The sequence below is a fragment of the Antechinus flavipes genome, chromosome 2 (assembly GCF_016432865.1).
Source record: "Antechinus flavipes isolate AdamAnt ecotype Samford, QLD, Australia chromosome 2, AdamAnt_v2, whole genome shotgun sequence".
NCBI lineage: Eukaryota > Metazoa > Chordata > Mammalia > Dasyuromorphia > Dasyuridae > Antechinus > Antechinus flavipes.
The window spans coordinates 225,836,620-225,863,361 of record NC_067399.1 but is presented as its reverse complement, the minus strand read 5'-3'; the positions used below and the strand labels follow the sequence as shown (position 1 = coordinate 225,863,361).

The 26,742-nt window shown below is 36.4% G+C and overlaps 1 protein-coding gene across 2 annotated transcripts in view; it reads right to left on the bottom strand.

Annotated features, from left to right (window-relative positions):
• HADHA (hydroxyacyl-CoA dehydrogenase trifunctional multienzyme complex subunit alpha) overlaps positions 1-26,742 on the bottom strand; it is a 67,231-nt gene that overhangs the window by 16,611 nt on the left and 23,878 nt on the right. The window contains exons 7-13 of one of the 2 annotated variants that reach the window (XM_051976335.1): positions 26,027-26,129; positions 24,767-24,889; positions 24,118-24,236; positions 12,438-12,494; positions 11,471-11,580; positions 3,078-3,212; positions 32-203 (exon numbers count right to left, since the gene is read on the bottom strand). In XM_051976335.1, the coding sequence (XP_051832295.1) occupies positions 32-203; positions 3,078-3,212; positions 11,471-11,580; positions 12,438-12,494; positions 24,118-24,236; positions 24,767-24,889; positions 26,027-26,129 (819 nt within the window). The remainder of the gene's footprint in view (positions 1-31; positions 204-3,077; positions 3,213-11,470; positions 11,581-12,437; positions 12,495-24,117; positions 24,237-24,766; positions 24,890-26,026; positions 26,130-26,742) is intronic. The other variant, XM_051976337.1, reaches the window with a different exon arrangement.

The following is a 26,742-nucleotide window of genomic DNA, read 5'->3' as shown; positions in this document are numbered from 1 at the left end:
CGGTGCCCTAAAGAAAAAGCTGACAACTTACTGATTCAATCTCCTTTAGAACTGAGTGTTTAAGAGTAAGGTCCTCAAAAACGGCTTCAATCACCATGTCAGATTTTTCAAATCCCTGATAATCAAGTTGCCCAGTCAGGTTGCTATAAATACAATCTCTTTCAAATGATGTTAGTGTCTTCTTCTTCACTTTTTCATCCAACCTGAGAAAATATATTGCCAGTTAGTATATTACATAGAAACTGAATCCATTACAAAAAAGTCTAAGTGCTTTTTATGAAAAGAAAGTAGCATAGTTAACAAAACAGCAGGAGGCAGAAAAAGCCTTTTGTAATTCTAGTACATTTTTAAAAAGCACAATATTATTAAGGGAAGGGCCTACAATGGGTATTAGAAACCTAAGAATGAATATAATTTGGTACCTAATATACCCATTAATTCAACATTTCAATAAAACTAATTTTAAAAGAGAATAGTTTTGGATTTGAATTATATTGAGGGAACTTGAAAGTATATACTAAGGAAATGGAATGCACCTAGAATAAAAGGTGATAGGAAAATTTTGGTGTCAGAGAAAAGCCATCCTATTTTCATAACAATAATAATAGCTAATATGTATATGTGCTTTAGGATATGCAAAGTACCTTACAACCACTATATCTTTTGATTAAAACAAACTTGTGAGGTAGGTGATCTTGAGATCCATTTTACAGAGGAATAAACAGAAGCTAAGTAACTGTGCTCAGGGTCACATAATTTGTATTTGAACCAGGATTTGATTGCAGGTCTTCCTAATTCCAAATTTAGCATTACATCCACTCTGCTGCCTTATTGAAATACATATGACATACATAAAAATGTGTGCACACATACACTTCATATATTAATACAGCTATATACACATAACTCTTTCATAAAACATACCTATTCCTATGTTACCTGAATCATCAAAATTCTTTAGAAAATAGTTCTTTTAAATACTTTTGTAATGGTTTCAAGGGTGTTTGTCTTATTTTTATAGGTTGTAAGTTCTATGTAAACTAGGAAGGAAACATATCTTAGACTTATTTTTTATTTTCTCATGATACTCAGCACATGTCTGAATGTTTAATACAATTTTACTGATTATTTCAGGGTCAGCTCCAGGAAGAACATATATTTCTGCTTTAATACCAATCACTCCATGGACTTTGCCGGATTTTTTCAAAGAAGACAGTGGGCTTACTTGGGTACTCTACTTTTCTAGCAAAGGATTTTTATAAAATCATTTTTACAATTAGTAGAGATCTTCAGTATCTTTTGTCAAGTCTAACCTCCTCACTTTAAACTGAAACTCAAAGAAGTGAAGTGATTTGCCCAAAGACATAGGTAGTAGGTAGAAGACTCAGGTGCTATCCAGCATTCTTTTTTACTGAACATATTTCTTCATTTTAATAGAGAACAACTGAAGTGTCTTTTCTAATTCACTGGACCAGGTATAAATTTAAGATCTGAAAATTAGTTCCTCAAACTATTAATTGAGGTTTCAGGAATGGTTAAATTCTCAATATTTCTAAACTGCCTTTTTATATAATATATTGCTAAGAGTGAAAAGCTTTACAAATGGGAAAAAAATCACCAGTCCTATAATCTTAAATCCTCTCACCCTGCCTCAACAAGTAAAACTTATTTCCAAGAGAGGCAGGGATACCTCCATAAATAAAGCTAATCATACTGAATTGAAATAAGGATAATGGATCAGAGAGAAGAAAAACTTGTAGGTTACAGAAACAATTTTGTCCTAAGAAAAGGAGGATATGAAGACAAACAACAGTTTTATAGCTGTTTGTAAAAGAATTAAAAACAAGTACAAGAATAGGCAGAACCTAAAAGATGTTTCCATGGCAAAGTCCTCGTTCCAGAGAATTTATAAGTTTGTGGATTTAGGTCAAAAGGGACCCTGGAAATTGTCTAGGTCAATCCCACCACTTTACAGGTAGGGAAACTGAGGTCCACAGGAGAAAAGTGTTTTTCCTGTGATAATACAGCCTGGAAGCAAGAGCACTGAGCCTAGAATGTATATTTCCTAAATCTAGGTGCAGGATTATTTCTCCTAACCCTTCATCTACCAATATGTGATAGAAAATATCATCTGTCATCAGATGTCAATTTATTAGTTTTTATTTTTTATTTTTAGCATTCAACATTCACTTTTATAAGATTCTGAATTTTAAATTTTCTTCCCTCCCCTCCTCAAGATGGCAAGTAATCTGATACAAGCAATCATAAGGGTTTTTTTTTTTTTTTTTGCTGTAAAAGAACATTAAATTCACTTATTTTTAAATTAAAATAATAATTCACTTAGTTAAGGGATATGTCTTCAATCACATAAATGTGAACTACTTGCCCAAGAAGAGAATAGACTCGTGTTTTGAAATTTGCAAAATGTCTGTGCCCAATTATTTTTCACTCTAACATGAATGGGATCATTAATTTCAGAGATAAGATAGTGCTGGCAGCTCTTAAATCCTAGAATGAATGTCTACTCAGAAACTACAATTACCATTCTACTACTCTACACTTAAATATTAACCTTGAAACTCTTAGGTCCCTGACATCCAAACCTAGTCCCACCCTAACTTACTGTATTATTTTACCTGTGAATGTGTGTTTTCCCCAAATATATAAAGTAAGCTAGAAGAAATACATAGCCTTATCTCAATAATATTATACCATTCTCATAGGAGTCAGATTAGATCTAATGAATCCTAGAGTTTGTGGTTTGATGCTAAAGGGAAAGATAAGTGATATTTTAAAAAATGAGTAACCTTTATTATATAGCTATATAGACAATATAGATATCAGTTTCTTCTAATAGCAGACAGCAAAATTTCATCATCATTTCTAATTTGAGAGATAATATTATTAACAGTCAAAGAGAATATGGGTTAATTATACAGTTACTGTATTTTCTATTAATTAAATTAAGGTAAATAAGATATTGAAAAGTGAGAAATTTCTTTTTTCCTCATAAAGAAACTTCCTTTTTTCAGGCAAGACAATGCAGAGAGACATAAGCCTATTTTCTTTAGACTTACCCTTTGAAAATTTGCTGTTGTCCTCTTCCTAAACCCACTATTGAAGTATCTTTGAGTATGGTCTTCAGTCCTTTATCTACAGAGACTTGGGCAATGCCAGCTCCCATAAGACCAGCTCCAAGAATGCATAGTTGCCTAAGACAAGAGGATAGTGATTTGAATTTTCAATCTCAATTTTTGCTTATTTCAAACACAATTCCTAAGATAAATATTTTGGTAGGCAAGCTGGGGATTAATTAAAGCAAGAACAAAAATTAAGTCACTTATTTGGTCATACAATGAAGTACTTCTCTAAATAAATGTTTAATAACTGGTAAATTCTAAAATTTTGCTTAAATTGATAAATTCTGAAAAACACGAAATACATACATAAGGACTATTATATGAAAGAAAAATGTGGCTAAGACTTATTATATTTATTCAGTGCTTAGTTTCAGTTTGGTGTTCTTTTTTTGTTCAAATTATTTTTAGTAAATGTAAACACTGATTTTCTGGTTCAGCTTCTTTTACTCTGTACTAGTTCTTCCCCTCTGGCTTAATCCTTCAATATTTTCAAAATTGTATCGCCTCCAGCAGAGAGAACCAATTGTTTTTCAAATTTCTGGGTTTTTAAAGTAACATTTCTACATCCTTATATTATACACTTGGGATTAAGGTAAAATAGTTGAAACCTAAAGAGTTCCAATGTTATACATAATGAAATTGTTGGCAGATTTTTTCCCTTTTTCATTTGTTTTATGTTCTTTGCTAAATTTCATCTAGATATGGCCTAGGGAGTAACATGATGTAATTTGGGACTCCTGTCAAATTTCCTCAGACTTTATCAGCTTTTGGCTGTTTCATTAGGTGCACCTCATATTCCAATATTCTGCTCTGTAACTTCTCAAATGAGTCTGTAGCTTAAACTGGCATTGTACTTGGATGTCATTTCTTTTTGCTTGACTAGTAGGTCAAATGTTTACTAGCTGAGACAGTTCTGAGATTAATTGGCTTCCTTGTGGTAACTGCTTTATATCAAACTTCAATAGGAAATAAGAGAAATTAATGGCAAAGTTTTTTTTCTTTACTAATTTCTGGCATCAAAATATGTTTGAATAAGTCAGGTCAGAGTTCCAATGTGTCTTTTTAATTTTGTTCTTTGTCCCTAGTAATTGTGACTTTTTCTCTAGAGGACAAACTGATTAAAAAAAAAGATGAATCAGAAATTAATTCCACATCTGTTAAAATATAGTCAATTTTATATTCTGTAATGTCGTTTTGTGTTTACCACATCTTTTGCATTTTAAAACTTCTGGGGGAAAAAGTATCTGTATAGTTGGAAGGATTCCACAAAAATACTGATCTCTTTCATTTCCTAATTCTGAACTATGTTTTTACTATCTTTTCCTAAAGCTCACCTTTAACACTTCAGTCACTGTATCAGTATGTTGACTTTTTGGGGAAGGAACTTGAGTTATTTATTTCTTCATTCACTGTAGCAGAAGTTAGCATATAAACTGCAATTATCTTCACAATGCTTTTGCACACCACAAGAATTTCACAAAATTATGTTTCTTGTTGTCTTTGAACCCATAATAAAATTAGCCATCAATTCCTTTATTTATTTCCTCAAGTTATCTTTTCATTTAGCTTTAAGTTCTTTGTATGTCTTTTGGTTTCAGCAGCCCACATCAGAGGACAAATGCTGGCCCAGGCCTGACTTCCACGTAGAAATATATTCATGTGAATAGGTCAGCTAGTCCAATAGCTCATTTTACATATGAGGACTAAAGCAAGAAGAGGTTAACTAAGTCACTTGCTCAAGGGAACTATCCAGGAAGCTACCTCTTACCAGCCTCCAAAATTGTGTTTCTCTCATATATCATCTACTACTACCCCTTTGGCTTCTCCTATTTTTCTCTCTATCCCTGTAATTATTAATCAACAGTCATTCAGGAGAAAACTGTCTCTTGCTTCCTCATTTATCTCATCCTCATCTCCCCAACCTAACCTCATCCATGTTCAGTCTAATACTGCCTACCAAGTGGTAGTGTAAGTATACTGTGCCCTCTAGAGTTACTATTCCACAGTGAACAAGCTCCCCTTCATTCTAGACTTCTTTCTTCCATATTTTAACCATATCTTAGACCGCAGAGAGATCCAGCTGGCCTCAGGTAACACTTTACCTACTATTTCCTATCATATTAGATGTACCTTCTCTAACTACCTTGACCACCTATTACACTGTCCTGGAGGGAACTGGAATACATTACTTTCAGACTCTTCTTTTACTTGTTTCACTTAGTAAGCACGTGTATTTCCTCTTGTGAAGTACCCACTACTAAAATCCTCTATTCAATCACTGTTACTGTAGCTGTAGAATGTTTTAACTTTTTAATTTTTATTTTTTGTAGCTGTAGAATGTTAACCCTCAAATTATTTTTCCTCCTTTCTATGAAGTTCAACATCTGGGTCATCATCTTCCTTTCCTTTTCTCACATACCAGGAGATTAATTATTTATATAAATGGTCTCAAACTCCCTGACTTCCTACTTTTTCAAACTACTTTTAAGTACCAGATTCCTCATCAGCAACACACAGGGATGTTCATACATTAGAACTTGCTATTACACAAAACATTTCGATTCTCTAATTAGAAACTGGCCTTCCTCAAACAATTTGATCACAAACTCTCCAGTAGTTAGCCATTTCAACTCTATTCTGTCCTCTGCTCTTGAATCCCTTGACCCTTTGTCTTGCTGCTACTTTTCTATAGCTAAAGCATAACTAAAGTGAATTATTCCCACCATTCACCTGCACGCTTACTCACAAATAGTCAATAAAAGCTGGAAGAAATCTCAAAACTGTGCTGACTAAAGATGTTACAAATTTATATTATTCAACTTCCCTTTCAGCTGAGGACAATGCTTCTATAAACTGAAAAATTGAGGCCATCCAATTTGAGCTCCTTCTTTCATTTTCATCTGAAAAACCTTGACATTCTCATTTTTTGCTTTCCTTTAATCTCTGACAAAAAAGTGGCCATTGTTTTTCCCAAGGGCAACCCCTTTATATAAACCCTAGATCCCTTTCTGTCTTCTTCAGCAGATTGTATCAATCATTTCTGCTCAATTTTTCGTCTTCTCTCCATTAAGTGGTTCTTTTCCTATTGCTTCTAATTTCCTCTATCCTTTAAAAAAAACTTTCACCAGAACTACAAGCTATTGTCCTGTATGCATCTAATCTCCCTTTTTAAGTCAAACTGCTTGTACAAGTTTTCTACACTTGCTGCCTGTACTCTCTGCCCTTTTGTTCACTTTTCCACCCTTTGTTCTCTAGCTTCTGACCCATCACTCATCTATTCTCTCCAAAATAATATGTAATCTCCTAATCTTCTAACTGCCAAATCTGACCATCTTTTCACAAGTCCTAACTATTCTTGAAATATCTGACTTGACACTGCTGATCATTCTTCCTGGACATTTTCATCTCTTTGGCTTCTCTTGAAACTGCTCTCTCCTGGTTTGCCTCCTACTCATGTGATGGCTCCTTCTCAGTTTCCTTTGATGAGTCAATATCAACATCAAAGCTTTACGTGAGTTAATTAAGATTCTGTCTAGTTCCTCTTTACAAAGGAGTTAAAAATCCTTTAACTTTGGAACCTTTGGGTTCCAAGAACCTCCCCTTCCTGCTCCCCCCCATCCCCACAGAGATCCATAGATAGATTTCTGGGTGTCCCTGAACTTGGATGGGAAAGAGTTTATTTTTGTTAACTTCTAATTGAAATTTAGCATTTCCTTCCATTGTTAATTTAAAAAAAAATATTTTGAGAAGGAGTCCACAGGTTTCAGACAGCAAAAGGAGTGTATGACATAGAAAAGATTAACAAACCTTCTATATTCTTTCTTGCTAACCTCCTCAACTCTCAAAGATTTTAACTAGTCTTCACTATGCTGATGACCCCCAGGCCTTTAGCCTCTGCCTCTCCTTTGTGTATACTTCCAGGTGTATAACATTAATTGTCTTTTGGATATTTTAATTTGGATATCTCAGAGATAGCTTAAACTGAACATGTCTAAAACTGAACTCATTACCTTTTCCTTTAAACCTTGCCTTCTTCCTGTCAAAGACCACCATCCTTCATATGTTTCAGGTTCATAATTTCAGTGTTATCCTAGAGTCTTTATTTTTCCTTCTTATTATCTGCATCTGACTCCTCTCTATTTACAAAACTACTAGCTTTGTTTAGGACCTCATAACCTCTTGTTGCAACAGACTCCTAATTGATCTCCTTGCCTCCAATCTCTTACCACTCCAGTCCATTCGTACATAATGCTGACAGAGTAATTTTCCTTAATCACAGATCTGACCATGTTACTTCCCTACTCAATTAACTCCTGAGACATCAAATAAGATATAAACACTTCTGTTTAGCTTCCAACACCCTGTACAGTCAGGCACCATCCTACCTCTTCAGTCTTGTTGGATATGATTCCTTCTGACCTCTTACTCTGTAATCCATGTAAACTGGACTTACTTTTGTTCCTCACGACATTCATTTTTGTCTCTAAGCCTTTATATTGGTTACTTCTAATGCCTAGAACACATTCTCTTTGCTTCTACCTCAGAGTCCATCTTCTTCTTGGGGCAGCTAGGTGGTGAGTTCAAATCTGGCCTTAATACTTCCTAGCTGTGTGATCCTGGGCAAGTCACTTAACCCTAAATGCCTCAGGAAAAAAAAAAAAAAAGATCTTGCTAAGACATCATATTCTGCACGATGCCTTTTCTGATTCCCTTTTTGTCAGAGATTAAAGGAAAGCAAAAAATGCTAGTGTCCTTCATCTCATGGTATCTTGTATTTACTTTGTATGTGTATGTTTTATACATATATGTGTGTGTATTATACAAACATGTAATTGTATGTACATATTATACATATAAGTATTTACTAATGTTATAATTATGCAGTATATATTTTATATATACTTCTCTTCCCAAATGAAATATAAACTCATTAAAAGCAGAGATTCATTCTTTGTATTTGTAATTCCAGTGCCTGGCATACAGTAAGTTCCTAATAGAGCTTTGCTGATTGAGAATAATAGTACTGATAAGGTTACTTCTCTCTGGTGATATATCTCTGCGTAATAATGTTATGGACGGCATATTTTTCCTTTTTTTCATGGGCTTTAAAAATGCCCCAAATTGAAGGAATAAATTGGGAAAACATTTTTACAGTTAAAGGTTCTGATAAAGACCTAATTTCCAAAATATATAGAGAATTGACTCTAATTTATAAGAAATCAAGCCATTCTCCAATTGATAAATGGTCAAAGGATATGAATAGACAATTTTCAAAAGATGAAATTGAAACTATTTCTAGTCATATGAAAAGGTGTTCCAAATCATTATTGATCATAGAAATGCAAATTAAGACAACTCTGAGATACCACTACATACCTGTCAAATTGACTAAGATGACAGGAAAATTTAATGATGAATGTTGGAAAGGATGAGGGAAAACTGGGATACCTAATGCAGTGTGGAGTTGTGAAGGGATCCAGCCATTCTGGAGAGCAATTTGGAACTGTGCTTAAAAAGTTATCAAACTGTGCATACCCTTTGATCCAGCAGTGTTACTACTGGGCTTATATCCCAAAGAGATCTTAAAGGAGGGAAAGGGACCCACATGTGCACGAATGTTTGTGGCAGCCCTTTTTGTAGCGGCAAGAAACTGGAAACTGAGTGGATGCCCATCAGCTGAAGAATGGCTGAATAAATTGTGGTATATGAATGTTATAGAATATTATTGTTCTGTAAGAAATGACCAGCAGAATGATTACAGAGAGAGGCTTGGAGAGACTTACATGAACTGATGCTGAGTGAAATGAGCAGACCAGATCATTATACACTTCAACAACAATACTACATGATGATCAATTCTGATGGAAGTGGCTACCTTCAGCAATGAGAGGATTCAAATCAGTTCCAGTTGATCAGTAATAAACAGAACCAGCTACACCCAGCAAAAAAACACTGAGAAATGAATGTGGACCACAACAAAGCATTTGCACTCTTTCTGTTATAGTTTGCTTGCATTTTTGTTTTTCTTCCCAGGTTATTTTTTACCTTCCTACTAAATCTAGTTTTTCTTGTGCAACAAGATAACTGTATAAATATGTATACATATATTGTATTTAACATATTCTTTAACATGTTTAACATGTATGGGACTGTCTTGCCATCTAGAGGAGGAGTGGAGGGAAAAAGGGGAAAAGTTGGAACAGAAGTTTTTGCAAAAGTCAATATTGAAAAATTATCCATGCATATGTTTTGTCAATAAAAAGCTATAATTAAAAATATATATAAAATGCCCCAAATTTAGCATTTGATGGTTAATAAAAATATCTATGGCATTTTTCTCTTTTTCATTCCCAAGGCAAACCTTCAGAGTTCAGGCTCTCATCATTTCAAACTTGAATTATTGTAAGAGAAGCCTAATTGGTATTGCTTTCCAATTCAATCTATTTGCAGTTGTCAGATTAATCTTATTAATACAATGTTTCATTATGTGCTTCCCCAGCTCAACAAATAATAGGTTCACAACTGTCTATTATGTTAAATACAACCTTCTCTACTTAAAATTTTTTTATTGATACCATTTCCAAATATATCTGTTCTCCTACTCTTACCCACAGAATCATTACTTACATGAAGAAGAAAAATGGGCATTTCATTAAAATTAACCTACATATTAACTGATTATAACAGAATATGCCATTTTCCACATCAGTTGTTCACTACCTCTGCAAAGACAGGTGGAAGACTCCATTTTTTAAATCTCTTTTTTGGAACCAAATTTGGTCATTATCAGTTTCTTTCTGTTCTTTCCATTTAATTGCTATAGTCATTGTGTATTTTTTTCTGATTCTACTTAATGAATTTTGTATCAGTTTATATAAACCCTTTATGATTCTTTATAGTCTTAATATTTGTTATTTCTTATGGCAGTTATATTCTACTATATTTGGGTACCAGAATTTATTTAACCATTCCTCAATGTCTAACTTAGGCAAAACACAGGCTTCAATCTATCCAGCTATATTATACCCTGAATATATTATTACACTATATATATGTATATATTACACTATATATATATATACATATATATATTTATATACATGTAAGTATATGTATATAGAGAGTATAAAGTACAGAACTAGAGAACATTATGAAATGCATATATGTAATGTCTTGTATTACCCTAAATGCATCTCCTTACCTTTCTTTCTTATTCTGAAATAGTTAAAAAAAAATACAGTTAAAAGGCATTACAAACTGTAGAGGCAATTACTAAAATCATTTCTCAGCTAATGAGAAAGCTTGTTTGTATTGAGTTCTCAAGCAGAATACAAATTTTCAACATTTTAGCAGGAATAGGTAGCTGTCGGGTTTAAAAATCAGTAAGCCACACTTCTGACTTTCTAAAAATGCTTTCTTTGGAAATTCAGACCCAGGGACTATAGGATTTAGATTAGGACCTAGAGATATATCACTTAATCTAACCTCTCATTTTACATAGGAGGAAAGTAAGGAGAGATTGTTACTTGTTCAAAAATACACAGTTAAATACAAGTAATTTCTCTACTATACTATTTTGTCTTTTCCAAAGTGGAACAAAGATAAATTGAAAAGAAACTAAATGATCACAGAATAGGTTAGAGAAAATATCTTATGAATGACAAGTGTATGTAGTAGGAACATGAATACCCATCTCTTTATATGACGCAAGATTTTTTTTCTGGTTCTGTAATTACTAATCATTGATCACTTAATATAATGGAAAAATTGAATTTTTGTGTGCATCAAAGCTGTATATTCTATTTTGAAGCAGATCCTGTTTGCTAGGATCTTTTAGATCTTTTTTTAAAAAAACTTTTATTTATTTATTTATTTTTGGGTAGATAGTTCTTTTTTCATAATTATAACTTTTTGACAGAGCCCATGTCTGGGTAATTTTTTTTACAACATTGCACTCACTTCTGTTCCGACTTTTTCCCTCCCTCCCTCCACCTCCTTCCCCAGATGGCAAGCAGTCCTATACATGTTAAATATGGCACAGTATATCCTAGGATCTTTTAAATCTTAAAGGCAGTTTGAAAATTTCACAACTTATGTATTTTTCACAAACATTAGTTTGATCTTCCAAGTGAAACTGTTGATAAGAAATAACCTCTGCAGAAGTAACAAGGTATGAAAAACAAAAAACAAGAAAGGATAGAGATTTAAAGGCCAATACTTTTAGTAGGAATAGAGGAAAAAGACAAAGAAAGTGTTAAAAAACCAAGATTCATTAGAGCTGCTGCTCCCTAACCAATTATGTGTTTCTTCCAGTTTAGTGTCTGACTCACGTAACAGTCCTCTGCGGAGTTCCAAACTTATTCTTCTTGCAAAGAACCTGACCATGGTAGAGACCAATTAAAGCCTTAGATTCTTTAGTCATCGCAAGTTCACCAAATTTCTAAAAAGTGAAGGAAACCAAATAAAGGAATACATTTAAGATATAGATTCTTTTGATCAGAAGAGATTTTTTTTTGATTTGATCACAATGAATTACATACCATTAGTTCTTAACCTTTTGAATATGAAGACAGTTTAAAAATGTCAACAATGTCATGGGTTTCTATGATAACATTTGTATTTTTAGTATTCATTAATAAACTACAAATCCATAACAAAGCATTACTGAATTCATAGGAACTTTGTGTTGGCTTCTTTTTCTCTATCAAGAGGCAGGATGAATTAGCAGATAGAAAGTTGAACTTGGCTACTATGTCCAGAGTTTTAAGTCCAAGAACTTTTCAGTGCCTCTAAATGCCAACTAAGAAAATCTGTAACATACAGAATATTTTCCCATCTATATTTAGCTATATTTGTAGAGAGTTTCCCAAAGAAATCACATGTTCAGGTAACTCAAAATTTCAATGCTTAATGCATATATATGGTTAGAGCACTTGTAAAAATCAAAGAAGATGGGAACTACTATTTATACAATGAATAATTCTCGAAGCAGTTTTCCTGTTGCTTTTTTTCTAACTGCTATGCTTTTTGCTCATTGTATCGTAAATGAAATTTTATTGCTATTACAAAGCATGTTGACTCCCTACCTTCCAATATTCCAAATATTTAAATGCCTATACCACCTACTATCTAGAAGAAGAGTGTGGAAGGACATATATGTAACAGTTGGAAAAAAGCAAACAACCTAGTGAGCTCATTTATAGTGTGTTTCTTGGGTTTTATACTGAATTAGAGTAATTAAAACGTAGAACTTCCTAATACAAAGGAAAAAGGCTAGTTCTACATATTTGCTTTTACCTGAGATTCAGAGAGGTAGCCAGCTTCACCCCCATGTTCAATTCCAGTCTTCACCACCTGAAAGACATAACAGTAACACTTATTCAGTATTACAATTTTAAAGTGTTGCAAAAAAAAAAAAATTAAAGTGTAATAAAAGTGAATGAAAGTGTGAAGTCCCTGAAGCTATCACCTACTTAGGTTATAGTCTATATGCTAAGACGGCCTCTGCTCACACTGGGAACTCTTAAAAAAATGGCTTAATTAAGGAAGAAATGCATGGTGTTTAACTGCTAATGACTCTTTCCATTTCTTACATTTCTTCTTATACCTAATAACTGAAAGAACAGTAGACTCAGAAGCAGTGCCCAGTTCACTTTCAGTTCTTATTCAACAGTAGCATGTAACCATTCTGAGGACATTAGAATATTATATTATTTCCCATATTGTTAATTAACTTTTTAACAGTTCATGTCTTTTCCTAACATGGAAAGAGGAAACATGATTACATGTGTAAAGCCTATATCAAATTGCTTACCATCTTGGGAAAGAAGAAAATATGGAACCCAAAATTTTATAAAATGAATTTATAAATAAGTTTGTCTTTTCTATCTTAAAACTTCTTTATATCACCTATAATACCTAACAAAAAAGCTTTGCTTAACAATTTTTTCAACTGATTGGCTGAATTCTATAAAGTGATGAACCAATTTTACTATTTCTCTCTTTACCATTGTCTATACCAACTAAAGAGTTTAGCCTGATGCCATATTTATATAGCATTCTTTTTCTTTTTTAAGATTAATAGTATTTTCTTTTTCCTATTATATATAATGATAGTTTTCAACATTCATTTTTGTAAGATTTTGAGTTTCAAATTTTTTTCTTCCTTCTTCCTTTATCTCTTAGTCCCAAAGACAACAAGTAATCTGATATAGGTTAAACTTGCACAATATTTTAAAACACATTTTCATATTTGTCACTTTGTGAAAGAAAATCAGAACGAAAGGGAAAAACTTTAAGAAAAAACAAAAAAAGGGGAAAATAGTATGCTTCGATTTGCATTCAGTATACATAGTTTTTTCTTTGAATGCAAATGGCATTTTCCAACCCAACTCCATTATAATTGTCCTGGATTACTGTATTCCTGAGAACTAAATCTATCATAGTTGACATTCATAGAACCTAGTTGTTACTATATGCAATTCTCCTGCTTCTGCTCACTTCACATTACATCAATTTATGTAAATTTCTAGGCTTTTCTGAAATCATCTTGCTCATCATTTTTTACAGAACAATAAAATATTCTGCATTCTGATCAGATCACATTTGGAGTACAGTGTTCAGTTCTGTAAACCACAGTTTATGAGGCTGTTAAGTCTGAAAATATCCAGATGAGTCCAAATCATAAGATGAACTAAAAAAACCAGGGATGTTTGGCCTAAAGAAGAGAAGAGTTTGAGGAGGAGCTAGAAAGGAAGCATTTGAGAGGAAAAGTAACAGGATATGATTTCTGTGTTCAAGTATTTGAAGGGCTTTAATATGGAAGAGGAATATATTTAGTTTTCCTTGGCCCCAGAGGGAAGAATCAATAGCAACAGATGAAAATTTCAGAGAGAATTTTAAGCTTAGTGTCAGGAAACTTCTAACAATTAGAGTCACCCACAAGTGGAAATGGATACCTTGAAAGGCAAGTTCCCCTTTCCTTGAAGATCTTCAAGGAGAGGCTAGATGATCACTCATTGGATATATTATAATGGATAGTTCTTCTGGATAATTTCTTTTTGGGTTAAATGGTTGTTGTAGCCCTTTCCAAATGTTCAATTTTATGATGATAATCAATAGCTTTGTTCCTATTAATTCAGAAGTATGACTTACACAGCCATAAAGGTATTCTTTTAAGTCTGACAAAACAAACTTTTTTGTCACTTTGACTTTCATTTATAACTTATAGGTAGCTAGATCAAGACCAAATTTGCCTGCAGACATTAACTGGTTGTGTGGCCCTGAACAAGTTACTTAAACTCCAACTACCTCAGTTTCCTCAATTGTAAATACGATAATACTACTACTACCTACCTACCTTAATGGGTTGTTGTAAGGATCAAATGTGTTATTTGTAAAAGGGAGCCTGGCAGTATAGCATATATAGTATACTAGGCTCCATACAAATGCTAATTCTTTTCCTTCTTAGGTGGTTAGATAACAAAACAGGGAAATGGGGTACTTTCTCTCAAATTGATTCTTTTTTCCCCATACTTTCCTATTTCTGTTGACATCCTGTAATCACTCATGTTGACAATCATGAGTCATCCTTGATTTTCTCTCTCTCTTATCCTTATATTCAATTGAATGCCAAGTTTTACTGATTCCTTTATCACCTCTTGTCAAGGCTATTGAAAAACCCTAACTAGTATCCCTTTTTCTTGTTTCCACTTTCTATAATTCATCTTCAATATAGATCCCAAACTGATATTCCTAAAACATAGTTTCAATCATGTCACACTCCTACTTAAAGGACTTCAAAGGCTTCTTATGAACCAAGTACAACATGATTAAGTGCAACATTCTCAGTCTGGCATTTAAAAATCTTCTAGAATATGAACTACATGTATCTGTTCTAGTTTGATATTACATTGCTCCCCTTCTAAATACTTTCTGCCTCAATCAAAGTAGACTACAAGGTCTTGTCTGTACATGACATTCTATCTTCTATGTCAGGTAGTGTAATGGGCTGAGGCTCGAGTTGATGCATTGAGGTCCCAAGCACATGAGGTTAAATAGTAATTGGACCATACTCTATTAATATATAAGCTTGGAGAAAGAATGGCCCCTGCCCACTCTTTGTGCAAGTCCTGATGTGTTGTATAGGAAATGACGATTTTGGTGGGTGGAGGCAGGGGAGTGGAAAAGGAAGGGGAAGGAGAGACTGCTTGCATTGCCATTGCGACGGCCCTTCAGTTGAGGTTTCTCTCTGCTAGCTGGCTTCCTGTCGCAGCTGCCCATATTGCTATTGCAATCCTTCTTGCCCATATTGCTATTGCAATCTTTTTTCACCTCTTCACTTCAATAAAGATTGAAGATTTTTCCCTTAACCTGAGTTCCTGACTCTGGCTGATTTTAAATACGCGATCATTACAATTGGCGCCCAAGCGTGGGAACCAAGGACCCTACTTTCACTGAAGAAGTCTCCAGTGACCAGGAACTTAGGTGAGTATAAGACAAACAGGGAACTTATTTTCTTAAAGACTAAACTAGTAACCTTTTTTGGCTGAAATGGGACAGAGCCTAGGTAAAGATTCTCCATCACCCACCCCAACCCTCCCACCCCCAGCCCCGCCCAGGAGCTATAGAAAGCCTGCTTAAGCTGATAGAAGATCAAGGGCTACTTGTAACTTGGGAACAGGCAGCTAGACTTCTTGGTACATTAAAACGCACCTACTCTTGGTTCTTAGAGGAAGAGCAAATCTCTCCAGATAATTGGGCATTGATCGGGCAACAGCTCTCCGCATATTACAATGAAAATGGTCCTCATTCAATTTCCATCGAGGCATTCTATTTATACAATATGATACAGTTGGCCTTGAGATACCGTAAAGTTCTAGGAGAAAAGGAAAAAATTCTAGGAATAGCCAAATGGGGAAGCCTGAGATAAAGGAGGAAGACAAAGCACAGATTAATGGCCATATCCCCACAGGGCAGGGAGACTTAAGTGAGGCTCAAGGGTGGGGTGAATCTGAGGCAGTCTCAGCCCCACCTAAGGAGCAGGTAATTGACTCTCCTCCATCAACTCCACCCTCCGGGATGGAGGGAGGAGTAGGGGTAGTGGGGGGAGGGGGGCAGTGACAGAACCAGCACCTCCCTCCCTGCATCCAGCTGTTCCTTTGAGTAGATTGATTGCAAAAGGGACTAATTAAGACCAAAGAGGAAGGGAAAAATGTATCAGAATCTCAACACCACATTTTCCCCGTTATTCAACAGTTTAATTCTTCAGGTCAAGAAAATAGAAGATACTCTCCTTTTGATATAGAAATCCTCAAAGACCTGAAAAAAGCTTGCGCTCTTTATGGGGCTACATCAGCTTATGTTAAGATGTTATTACAGAATTTGGCTTTTGAAATCTTGACCCCTAATGACTGGAAATCTATAGCAAGGATATGCCTAGAACCTGGACAGAACTACTTGTGGCTTTCTGAATATAGTGAGCTCTGTAGGATACAAGCCCAACAAAATAGTCAAAGTGGAGTTCATACGGCAATCACCTGTGACCTACTAACAGGTACAGGTCCTTATGCAGATGTCGCAGTACAGATTAATTATTCTATAGCAGCATATCAGCAAATTGCTGCTAATGCTATCAAAGCGTGGGCTTCTCTCTCCACAATAAAGATGACAAGGGTGGGGTCTTCACAAAAATAACACAAGGGTCAAATGAACCCTTCGCTGACTTTGTGGGACGTTTGCAGACAGCTATCACAAGAACAAATGGAGAATATGTAATAACAGACATTTTGATAAGGCAACTTGCTAAGGGAAATGCTAATGAGGTTTGCAGAAGAATTATACTAGGGCTGCGCAAGGATACTCCTTTAGAGGAGCTCATAAGACGCTGTGCCACAGTGGGCACAGGTGCCTTTTATAGCCAGGCTATGATGCAGACTTCCCAAAATCCAAACATGGGAAGACAGAGTCCCTCTTTGCAAGGGACTTCCAGAGAGACTCGTAGATGCTTTCAGTGTGGAAAAGTAGAATATCTGAAAGCTCAATGTTAGCATAGAGATAGAATGGGAGAACAAGACCCAAAACACCATGTCCAAAATGCAACAGAGGCTTCCTGGCTGCTTGTAAAATTTTTTCTTTAGTCTGAAAATTCTGAAGTTTGGCCACAATATTCCTCAGAGTCTTTATTTTAGGGTCTTTTTCAGAAGGTGTTCGATGAATTCTTTCAATGCCTATTTTCCCTTCCAGTTCTATTACTTCTGGGCAGTTCTCTTTGATGATTTCCTGTAAAATAGTATCTAGGCTCTTTTTTTCATCATAATTTTCTGGTAGTCCGATGATCCTCAGGTTATCTCTCCTAGATCTATTTTCCAGGTCTGTTGTTTTTCCAAATAAATATTTGACATTTTTTTCCAATCTTTCATTTTTTTGGTTTTGCTGGACTGATTCTTGATGTCTCAATGAATCAGTCATTTCTATTTGTTCAGTTCTGATTTTTAGTGAGTTATTTTCTTCATTAGCTTTTTTTACTTCTTTTTGTATATGTCCAATTGAGTTGTTTTGCTCTATGGAATTTTTTTCCATTTCATTAATTTTTTTTTAGTGAATAATTTTCTTTTTCCAATTCGCAAATTCTGTTTCCCTGCACTTCTTGGGAGTTTTTTATCTTTTCCAATTCACATTTTAGGAAGTTGTTGCTCTCTTGCATAACTTCTCTTTCCTTTCCCCATTTCTCTTCTAGCTCTCTTTTAAGGTTTTTAATAGTCTCTTCTAGGAGAGCCTTTTGTATTGGAGACCAACAATTGTCTGGAGACTGTCTGCTATTAGTCTCTTCAGAGTTGAAAAGCTGTTCTCTTTCTGTGTAGAAACTATCAACCGTTCTTTTGATTTTTTTACTCATTTTGTTAAAGCCTGTAGGGTCTGTTTTCAGAGCCAGGAGATTACCAGCTTCCTCTGCAGAGCAGTGAAAGGTGTATGGAAGGGTAGCTGTCCTGCCAGCCGGCTACAAAAAGCAGCGGGGTACTGGAGTGCTCTGGGAAAGAGTTCCCCACCCGGCAGTAACTCAGGCCTGCAGGGCCTAGCTGGGAAAGTGCCCTCCAAAGACATCCCGGCTGTGTGAGATAACGATTGCCCTGGGGCTAGACACTTAGCAGTGAGAGTTTCACTTCCCAAGCCAAATCCCACCCTGGGGCTGTGGGTGTTAACAGCTGAGCAGTGAATGGATTTGCAGGGACAGGAAGTGTCTGCCCTGAAGCAAGGTCAGCTGGGGAGGTTCTATTGCCCCAGGTGGAGCCCCCCACTGTGCCAATTAGAGGCTGCCCAGGCTGTGTCCCCTTGCCCTGCAGATTTGTAACTGCCCCCACAAAAGCCCCGAACTGCAGGACATGGCGGCAGGGCCGCCTTACAGTCTGCCTGAGTCACTTCCAGGTTTGAGGGGTTACAGCCAGATCTCCTTAGGTTCTGGCGTTTTTTAGAGGACCCTCTGTTTTAGGCTTTAATTTCTCTGCCAGTTTACTGCTCTGTAGTCAAGGCAGAGCAGTTAGCCTATAGCAGAGTCGTCTCTATAACTTCTCTAGCCACAGAGATCACCCCCGCCCCTGGTCTGCTCAGGACGCTAGTCTCTTGCTGCCTGTGCTAGTCTGTTCCTGGCCCCTCAGGACAAACCTTTCCTGCCGAGCTTCCGGATTGACTTCGGCTGGTAAGTTGTGTGCTTCTAATCTTCATGAATTTAAGCAGGGAAAGCTATTTTTGAAGCTGAATTTAATAGTTGGTTATGAGGGGAATGAGAGGAGCTTAGAGAGTCATGTGTGCCTGCTCCGCCATCTTGGCTGCAACAGAGGCTTCCATTGGGCCTCAGAATGTAGACAGATTCAGGGAAACGGGATGAGGGGCCCAGCCCCAGGGCCCAAGACAAAAAACACTTGGGGCATGATGGCAGCCCATGGTGCACCCAGAGAGTGCCTAGAAGTCCAGTACCCAGACATGACCAATCAGCCAGAAAGCCATATGATGCGAGAAGGGGATTACACAGTTAACCAGCCAGGAAGCAACCTGATGGCAGAAGGGAATTACAATTGGGGAGAATAGAGCTGTATGCAGCTGGGACAACTGAGATACCCCCTGGAGAGGTGAAATCTGTTCCTCTCCAGCCTATGGATCCCCTACCTCCAGGCACAGTAGGCTTGACCATTTCACCTCCTTGTATGTACAAAACAGTGTCCATCCACACACTGATGTGGGAAACTGGGGAATGTGTAGATAATATCCCAGTCACTAATACAGGTAGACAATGTGTGACTTATCACCCAGGAGAAGTAGTAGCATCAGGTTTACTCATACAGACTCCTAATAAGCAACCTGGTGATAATCACCCAGATTCTGACTCCAGACCACAAAATCCAGGAATATACTGGACAGCAGCTGTAATAGCTGACCGACCTATGCTCACGATCTATATAGATGGCTTACCATTGGAAGGATTGGTAGACACAGGTGCGGATTGTACAGTCATTAGAGGTGCCAATTGGCCCAGTCACTGGCCAAAGATTAAAGCAGACACCTATATGTCTGGAGTAGGAGGATCAATAGCAGCTGAAGTTAGTGCTGCCCCTATGAGATGGACTTTTGAAGGAGAAACAGGAGTTTTTACTCCTTTTATAGTTGAAAAAATCCCCATCAATCTGTGGGGAAGAGACGTTTTACAACAATTAGGGTTAAAAATGAGTACTTCGGTTTTTTAAGCAGGGCTGCTGTTGAAGATCTGCCAACACTTTCACCTGTTCCTATCCAATGGAAAACTGATACACCAGTGTGGATAGAACAGTGGCCCTTAAGTAGCGATAAAATTCAGGCCTTATTATATATAGTACAGGAGCAGCTTGAACAAGGGCATTTACAACCTTCTCTAAGTCCTTGGAATTCCCCAGTGTTTGTTGTAAAAAAGAAATCGGGAAAATGGAGGATGCTCACTGATTTAAGAAAAGTGAATGAACAGATGGAAACTATGGGAACTCTTCAGCCTGGACTTCCATCTCCTACTCAATTGCCTAGAGAGTGGCCTCTTTGGGTCATTAGACATTAAGGATTGTTTCTATTCTATCCCTCTGGATAAGGAGGATATGAAAAGATTTGCCTTTTCAGTGCCCAGTGTTAACTTAGCTGAGCCTTATAAAAAATATGAATGGACAATTTTGCCACAGGGAATGAAAAACAGCCCCGCTATGTGTCAAATGTATGTTGCTACTGCTCTTGCTCCAGTAAGAAAAGCATTGCCAAAAGTTATGCTATTACATTATATGGATGATATATTGGGATGTGCACCTGAGGAACAAATGCTAGAAGCATGTCTACAAAAGACCATAAAAACATTAAGATACTACAAATTATACATAGCTGAAGAGAAAATTTAAAGACATGCTCGTTTTCAATATTTAGGATATGAAGTATATCCTAAGGTGCTTACAGTACAAAAACTGTCCTTAAGAACAGAGAAGCTAAACACCTTAAATGACTTTCAGAAACTGATAGAGGAGATATTCAATGGATGCGACCAGTGTTAGGCTTGACTAAGTGTTAGGCTTAACAATCAGTTACAACCATTATATGATATTTTAAGGGGAGACAGTGCTTTAAATTCACCACTCCAGCTTACAAAATAAGCTCAAGAGGCTTTGAGAAAAGTTGAACTGGCTTTATCCAATGTGGTTGAAAGAGTTACTCAAAAACCCTTGGAAATATCAGTTTTTGCCACACAAGAGGCACCCACAGCAGTCCTTCATCAAGGAGACAGTGTAATAGAGTGGGTGAACCTCCCGGCACAACCAGAACAAAGCCTTACTCCTTACGCAGTGCTTATGGCTAGAATTTTATTAAAGGCCATTAAGCGAGCAGGACAATTATCTGGGATAAGACCTGATAAGATATACACCTTTTATACTAATGTACAAATTAATGTGTGCTGTGAGACCATCCCAGAGTGGCAAATTTTATTAGCCATGGCTCCAAATTTTACACATGGGTCTCCATTAAAGATAACCAGACTTTTACATAATTGGCGATGGATTCTTGAAGAAAAAGTTTCTAAAGTTCCTCTTAAAGAACCAACTATATTTACAGATGCGTCCAAACACAATATTTGTGCTGTATACTCTCATGACTTAACGATAAAGAGAGTAGTCAGAACTCCTTTTCAGTCCACTCAGCAGAACGAATTATATGTGATCATGCTAGCTCTCACTTATTACCCAGGAGACATAAATATAATATCTGATTCAGCCTATTCAGTAGGTGTGGTACAAAGAATTGCCACAGCCCAAATAAAATTTACAGCTTCTAATACATATCAGCTCTTTAAGGAACTTCAGGAGCAAGTGAGAAAGCATCCAGGAAAGATTTATATCTTGCATGTCCACTCACATAATGGACTCCCAGGCCCTATTTTTGATGGGAATTCAAAGGCAGATAGCCTTTTAACTATGTTGGCCAGTACGCCTTTATTTCAGGAGGCCCAGGAATCCCATTCTAAATACCATCAGGCTGCTCGAGCTTTGCGTTTACAATTTGGGATAACAAAAGAGGAAGCTAGGAGCATAGTAAAAAGCCTGTACAGTTTGCCTTCCTTTCCACGCTCCTACACTGCCTCCAGGGAAGAACCCTCGTGGTTTGAGACCCAATGAAATCTGGCAAATGGATGTGACCCATTATAAATCTTTCAGTCGTCTGTCTTTTATCCATGTTGTGGTAGACACCTTTTAAGAATTCACTTTTGCAATACTAGCAGCAAAAGAGACAGCCCCAGTAGTCACTGAATTCCTCACACAAGCATTTGCCATTATGGGTGTGCCACAAGCCATAAAAACAGACAATGAACCTGCATATACTTCTAAACATTTTGCACACTTTCGTGCACAGTATATTATTTTATACACCACTGGCATACCCTTTAATCCTCAAGGATAGGCAATAGTAGAGAGGAGAAATAGAGACATTAAGATGCTCCTCCAAAAACAAAAGAAAGGGGGAGCCACAGGTAACCCTAGAGAACTTCTAAATCTAGTACTTTATACTATTAACTTTTTGATTTTTGACAAAGATGCACTGGCTCCGGCAGACAGGTTTTATAACCCACCGGAAGGATAGTGTCCAGTGCAAGCAGCTCCACTATCTTTAGATAATCGCCAAGTGATGTGGAGAGACCCAGAAAGTGGTGAATGGAAGGGATCAGATAGGCTAACTGCTTGGGAGAGAGGGTTTGCTTGTATCTCTACAGGTGGAGAAGGAATCAGATGGGTGCCAACGAACCATATTCACCTTGTCCATCGCAGAGAGATGGAGCAGACCCTTGAAACAAAGGAGAAGACCCAAGAAATATCGGGTTGTGCTGTTGCTGATTGTGCTCACCATTGAAAGAGTGTGGCAGTTATGGCGTTTGACTCATGGACATAGAAAATTGTTGGACTTCAAAACCCTCAGGAATCATTGGCTTCTCTGAGACATGATAAGATTGTTGTAGGACTTCAAAACCCTCAGGAATCATTGGATTCTCTGAGACATAAGATTGTTATAGGACTTTAAAACCCTCAGGAATCATTGGATTCTCTGAGACATAAGATTGTTGTAGGACTTTAAAACCCTCAGGAATCATTGGATTCTCTGAGACTTAAGATTGTTGTAGGACTTTAAAACCCTCAGGAATCATCGGATTCTTTGAGACATCTTGAAAGCCCTCAGGAATCATTGGATTTTCTGAGAAATGATAAGGCTCTTACAGGACTTCAAAATCTGCTGGAATCATTGGATTCCCTAAGACATAAAAATACTTTTGCAGGACTTAAAAAACTTGGGGGAATCATTGGATTCCCTGATGTGATGCAATGGACAACAGATTGGTTTTGCACTATCTCTTGGCTGCTGAAGAAGGCGTATATGTGACTGTTGTTTACATACTCTCCTTCTAGGACTTCTGGCAATCTTTTCCAACACCATGTTGATTTATATTGTTTGTTTTACCATTACTTGTGTGTACAATTCATGTTTGTTCCACCACATCAAGCCTGCACTGACTGTGGGGAGAGTTGTCACTAACAGCCTCTGTGTTATTGCTATGTGCTTGTGTAATACCTCCCATGCTGATGGGTTTGTGCATAAGACCCTTCAGCCCAGAAACCCACTAGCAACCCCCACTTCCCTTTGGTGCTTTTCATCTCTCTTCTTGAAGTGTCGGGAGGTCGTGATCACCTCCTTTTTGGTGTTTTCACCTCCTTTCCTGAGAAGTCAAGGAGGCTGTGATCACCTCCCCTTGGGGGCTCTGACCTCCCTGAGGAGTCAGGGATAGCATGACTACCTGTGTTCTAAAACAAGGTAGTCTCCCATTCCTTGAACATACACGCTCCTTACCCTCTTAAAATCTTTAATTTTAAGCATAGCTCAGGAGGCATTGATTCTCTTTCCTAATGTCCCCTCCCCAAACCAAATTATTAATGTTCTTTCCCTCTTGAAAATATTTTGCATTTACTTATCTAGGTGGTCCTCAAACTTTTTTTGTCTATGGCATAGTATAAACTTCTTTGCTGTGAGGAATCATGTTAAGTTGGCAACCCTAGGTAGGTGAGTGGCTGGAAATTCATGCAATTTGCAAGTATAAGTTCTAAACAATTTAGGATATACCTAGAAAAACTGTGGGGTGGAACACAATCCAAAAATCAATGATACATGTTGCAAACCCCTGGTAGAACAGAGGTTCCTTGATGTCAAGGATGGATTTGTCATTGTATCCCTATCTTGCACTATCAATGCTGCCAAATTCAAATAGAAAGGGGTCTGTGAGGCTGCATGTTGACTTTGAAAACCAAAAATTATTACTCATGTATGTTGTATTTATAGTTTTACTACCTCCAGGTCAAGTCTAATACTTCTATTGTATATTACAGCCATTAAATAAACATTTCTTAAACTGAAGAGAATGTAAGGATAAGAAACTCACATCAATTATTTTTAGTGGAGCTGGATAAAGACCTTTGGTTTGTTTCTGTACCTTCTCTTCAACTTTTCTGTAGACCAGTTGTCTCACAAATGGAAAACTCATGGCATATGATGTCACTTCTGCAAAGCAAAATGTTTTCAGATGTTGACTGGGAAGAACCAAACTTTCTTTGCAGTTTTTTTCTGCAACCTTCACTATGTGAGAAGGTTCTCATAGTTCAAAACAACTTTAAAAAAAAAATTCAAGCAACACTTCAGTTTACATGTAACCTTAAAGTAAATCATGCAAGACACATAATGTGACTTTAAAATGAAGTTTTCATCTCCCCTAAATCTGTGTTTCTACTAGTAGAAGTGAAAACTATTCCTCAAAAGACTTCACTAATTACTACTGCACAGATTTTTCCATGCCAAAATGGCAGCTGTTCATATTCAAGGCCCAGAATAGCAGTTCTGGTTCTGCTTCCCATGGAGTTTTTAACTAAATGTGAGGGTTGCAAAATACTGATAATTATAATTATCAGTAAATGTTTGATTTGTATTACAATTTTATATACTTATATACCTGAAGTCATGTAAAAATTTCCTGGGTGAAAAGAAGTGGAAAGTGAAAAGAATTTAAGAAGCCTTCCTCTAACAGACATACTCACTATCAATCAGTGCCTTGTTCTTCTTCCCAGAGATCTGCTTATCAGCCAGATCTTTTGCAAAGTTAACTGCTATTTCTTCTAGGTATTCAACGGTTCTTTCTTCTGGTAGTTTCAAACCTGGTCCTGAAAATATTGATATAACAGTTAAATACAACCAATGAATGCAGGAGAATGACAGATCAAGTTTCTAAAGGAGAACTATTTTTTAGCAATCTTATTAGGAGCTTATCTAGATGACAAAACCTCAGGTCCTTTATCAGATTTGTCCATAGTATATGTTGCTTTAAGTCAAATCTCCCATCTTCCCCCTTTTTAGGTAGGAGTGAAACAACTCTTACAGAAAGAGGATCCAAAAAAGGTATATGGACTTCTGAAATGTTATTACAAAATGGAAATATGAAGAGTCCAAATCCAATTACACCAACTAGGTAAAGTTCAAACTATTCAACTTGATTGATAATCAATGCCCTATATATTTTGGCTTTATTTAGCTCATCTTTCCCAGATTTATCTATTATCTTCCAACATAGTCTATGCTACAGATAAAAGTCTCTGTTATCTGTATACCTGTGACCTCTTGCCATTCTTTGTTCATAACTGTTATTCCTAGAATACCCTGTCTTCTACTTTTGCAGTTAAATTCTTACCCATCCTTTTAAAGCAAACATATTCACTGAAAAATGATAATGACATACTTTTTTCTTCTTAGTAGACAAGAAAAGAGTATTTCATTATCATGAGAATACAGAATGCAGAGTGCAGTATATATTATTAGAGTCAATGTATCAGATGGTTTTGTTTAGTGCTTTTGTTTGACACTACCAAGACAGAATTAGGAAAAGCAACTTGAAGAATCCTAAAGCACAACAGTTTGAATTCACTTGGTGAAGTGTCAAATAGCTTTAGATGCGTCTATAGATCGAGAACACAACTATGTTGTAGCACAGCACAATAAATGATTTTCTAATGACAAGCTCTGATTTTTTATTTAGGAAAGTAGAAGAATAGGCAATGTATTTTTTGAAAGATTTTCAATCAAAATGATTAAAATAATTCTGAGCTTAAAGGAATAAATTCCATATCAATGAAATAACCTTGCTCTCCCCTGAGGGGTCCAGATGGAGCTTTCATGCAATAGTCCCTTACTATTAACAAAAAGCAAGATTCCCTGGGTCAGAGAACACTAATAGAGGGCTTGCTCCTGGACTTGCTGACAATTAAGTACATAAAGTACATCTTTGGGATAATCTGAACTCTTACCTAAAGGTTCCACCAACTGGTCAACCAGACCCATTTTCTTTGCTCTATCTGCACGAATGTTTCTACCAGTCAGCATCATGTCAAATGCAGCAGGAATTCCAACCTAACAAAGCAAGTTAAGAGTCAGGGAGCACAGGTAAGCAATGTTTACAATTATATTTTGAAAAGAAATTGCTGCTTGCCATTTAATCAATTTTATATTGCTTACAAAGCAGAAAATATGATAGTCTCAATTTTTTAGATATACTGTTTTGACATACCAGTTGTTCCCAATAGTCCATGTATTCCTGTTCAGTCAATTTAGTCATGCCTGATTCTTCATGACCCCATTTGAGATTTTCTTAGCAAAGATATTGGAGTGGTTTGCCATGTCTTTCTCTAGCTCATTTTACAGATAACTGAGGTAAAAAGGGTTAAGTGACTTGCCTAGGATCATACAGCTAGAATGTGCCTGGGGCTACATTCTAATTCAGGAAAATCAGTTTTCCTGAATTTAGGCTCAGCATTCTATCCACTGCACCACCTAGCTGCCCTACTATAAAAAAAGACAAACACAAATAATGAAGAATATTTTTGCAGTTAAATACCTGTTAACAGAGAGAATATATGCTTTAACAATTTGGAACCAACACTTTCCACTGTATTCAACCTATGTTATACTAACAAGTAGTTAAATTTTTTAATTCTTCTGGGAATATGAATTGGAGCAAACTGCT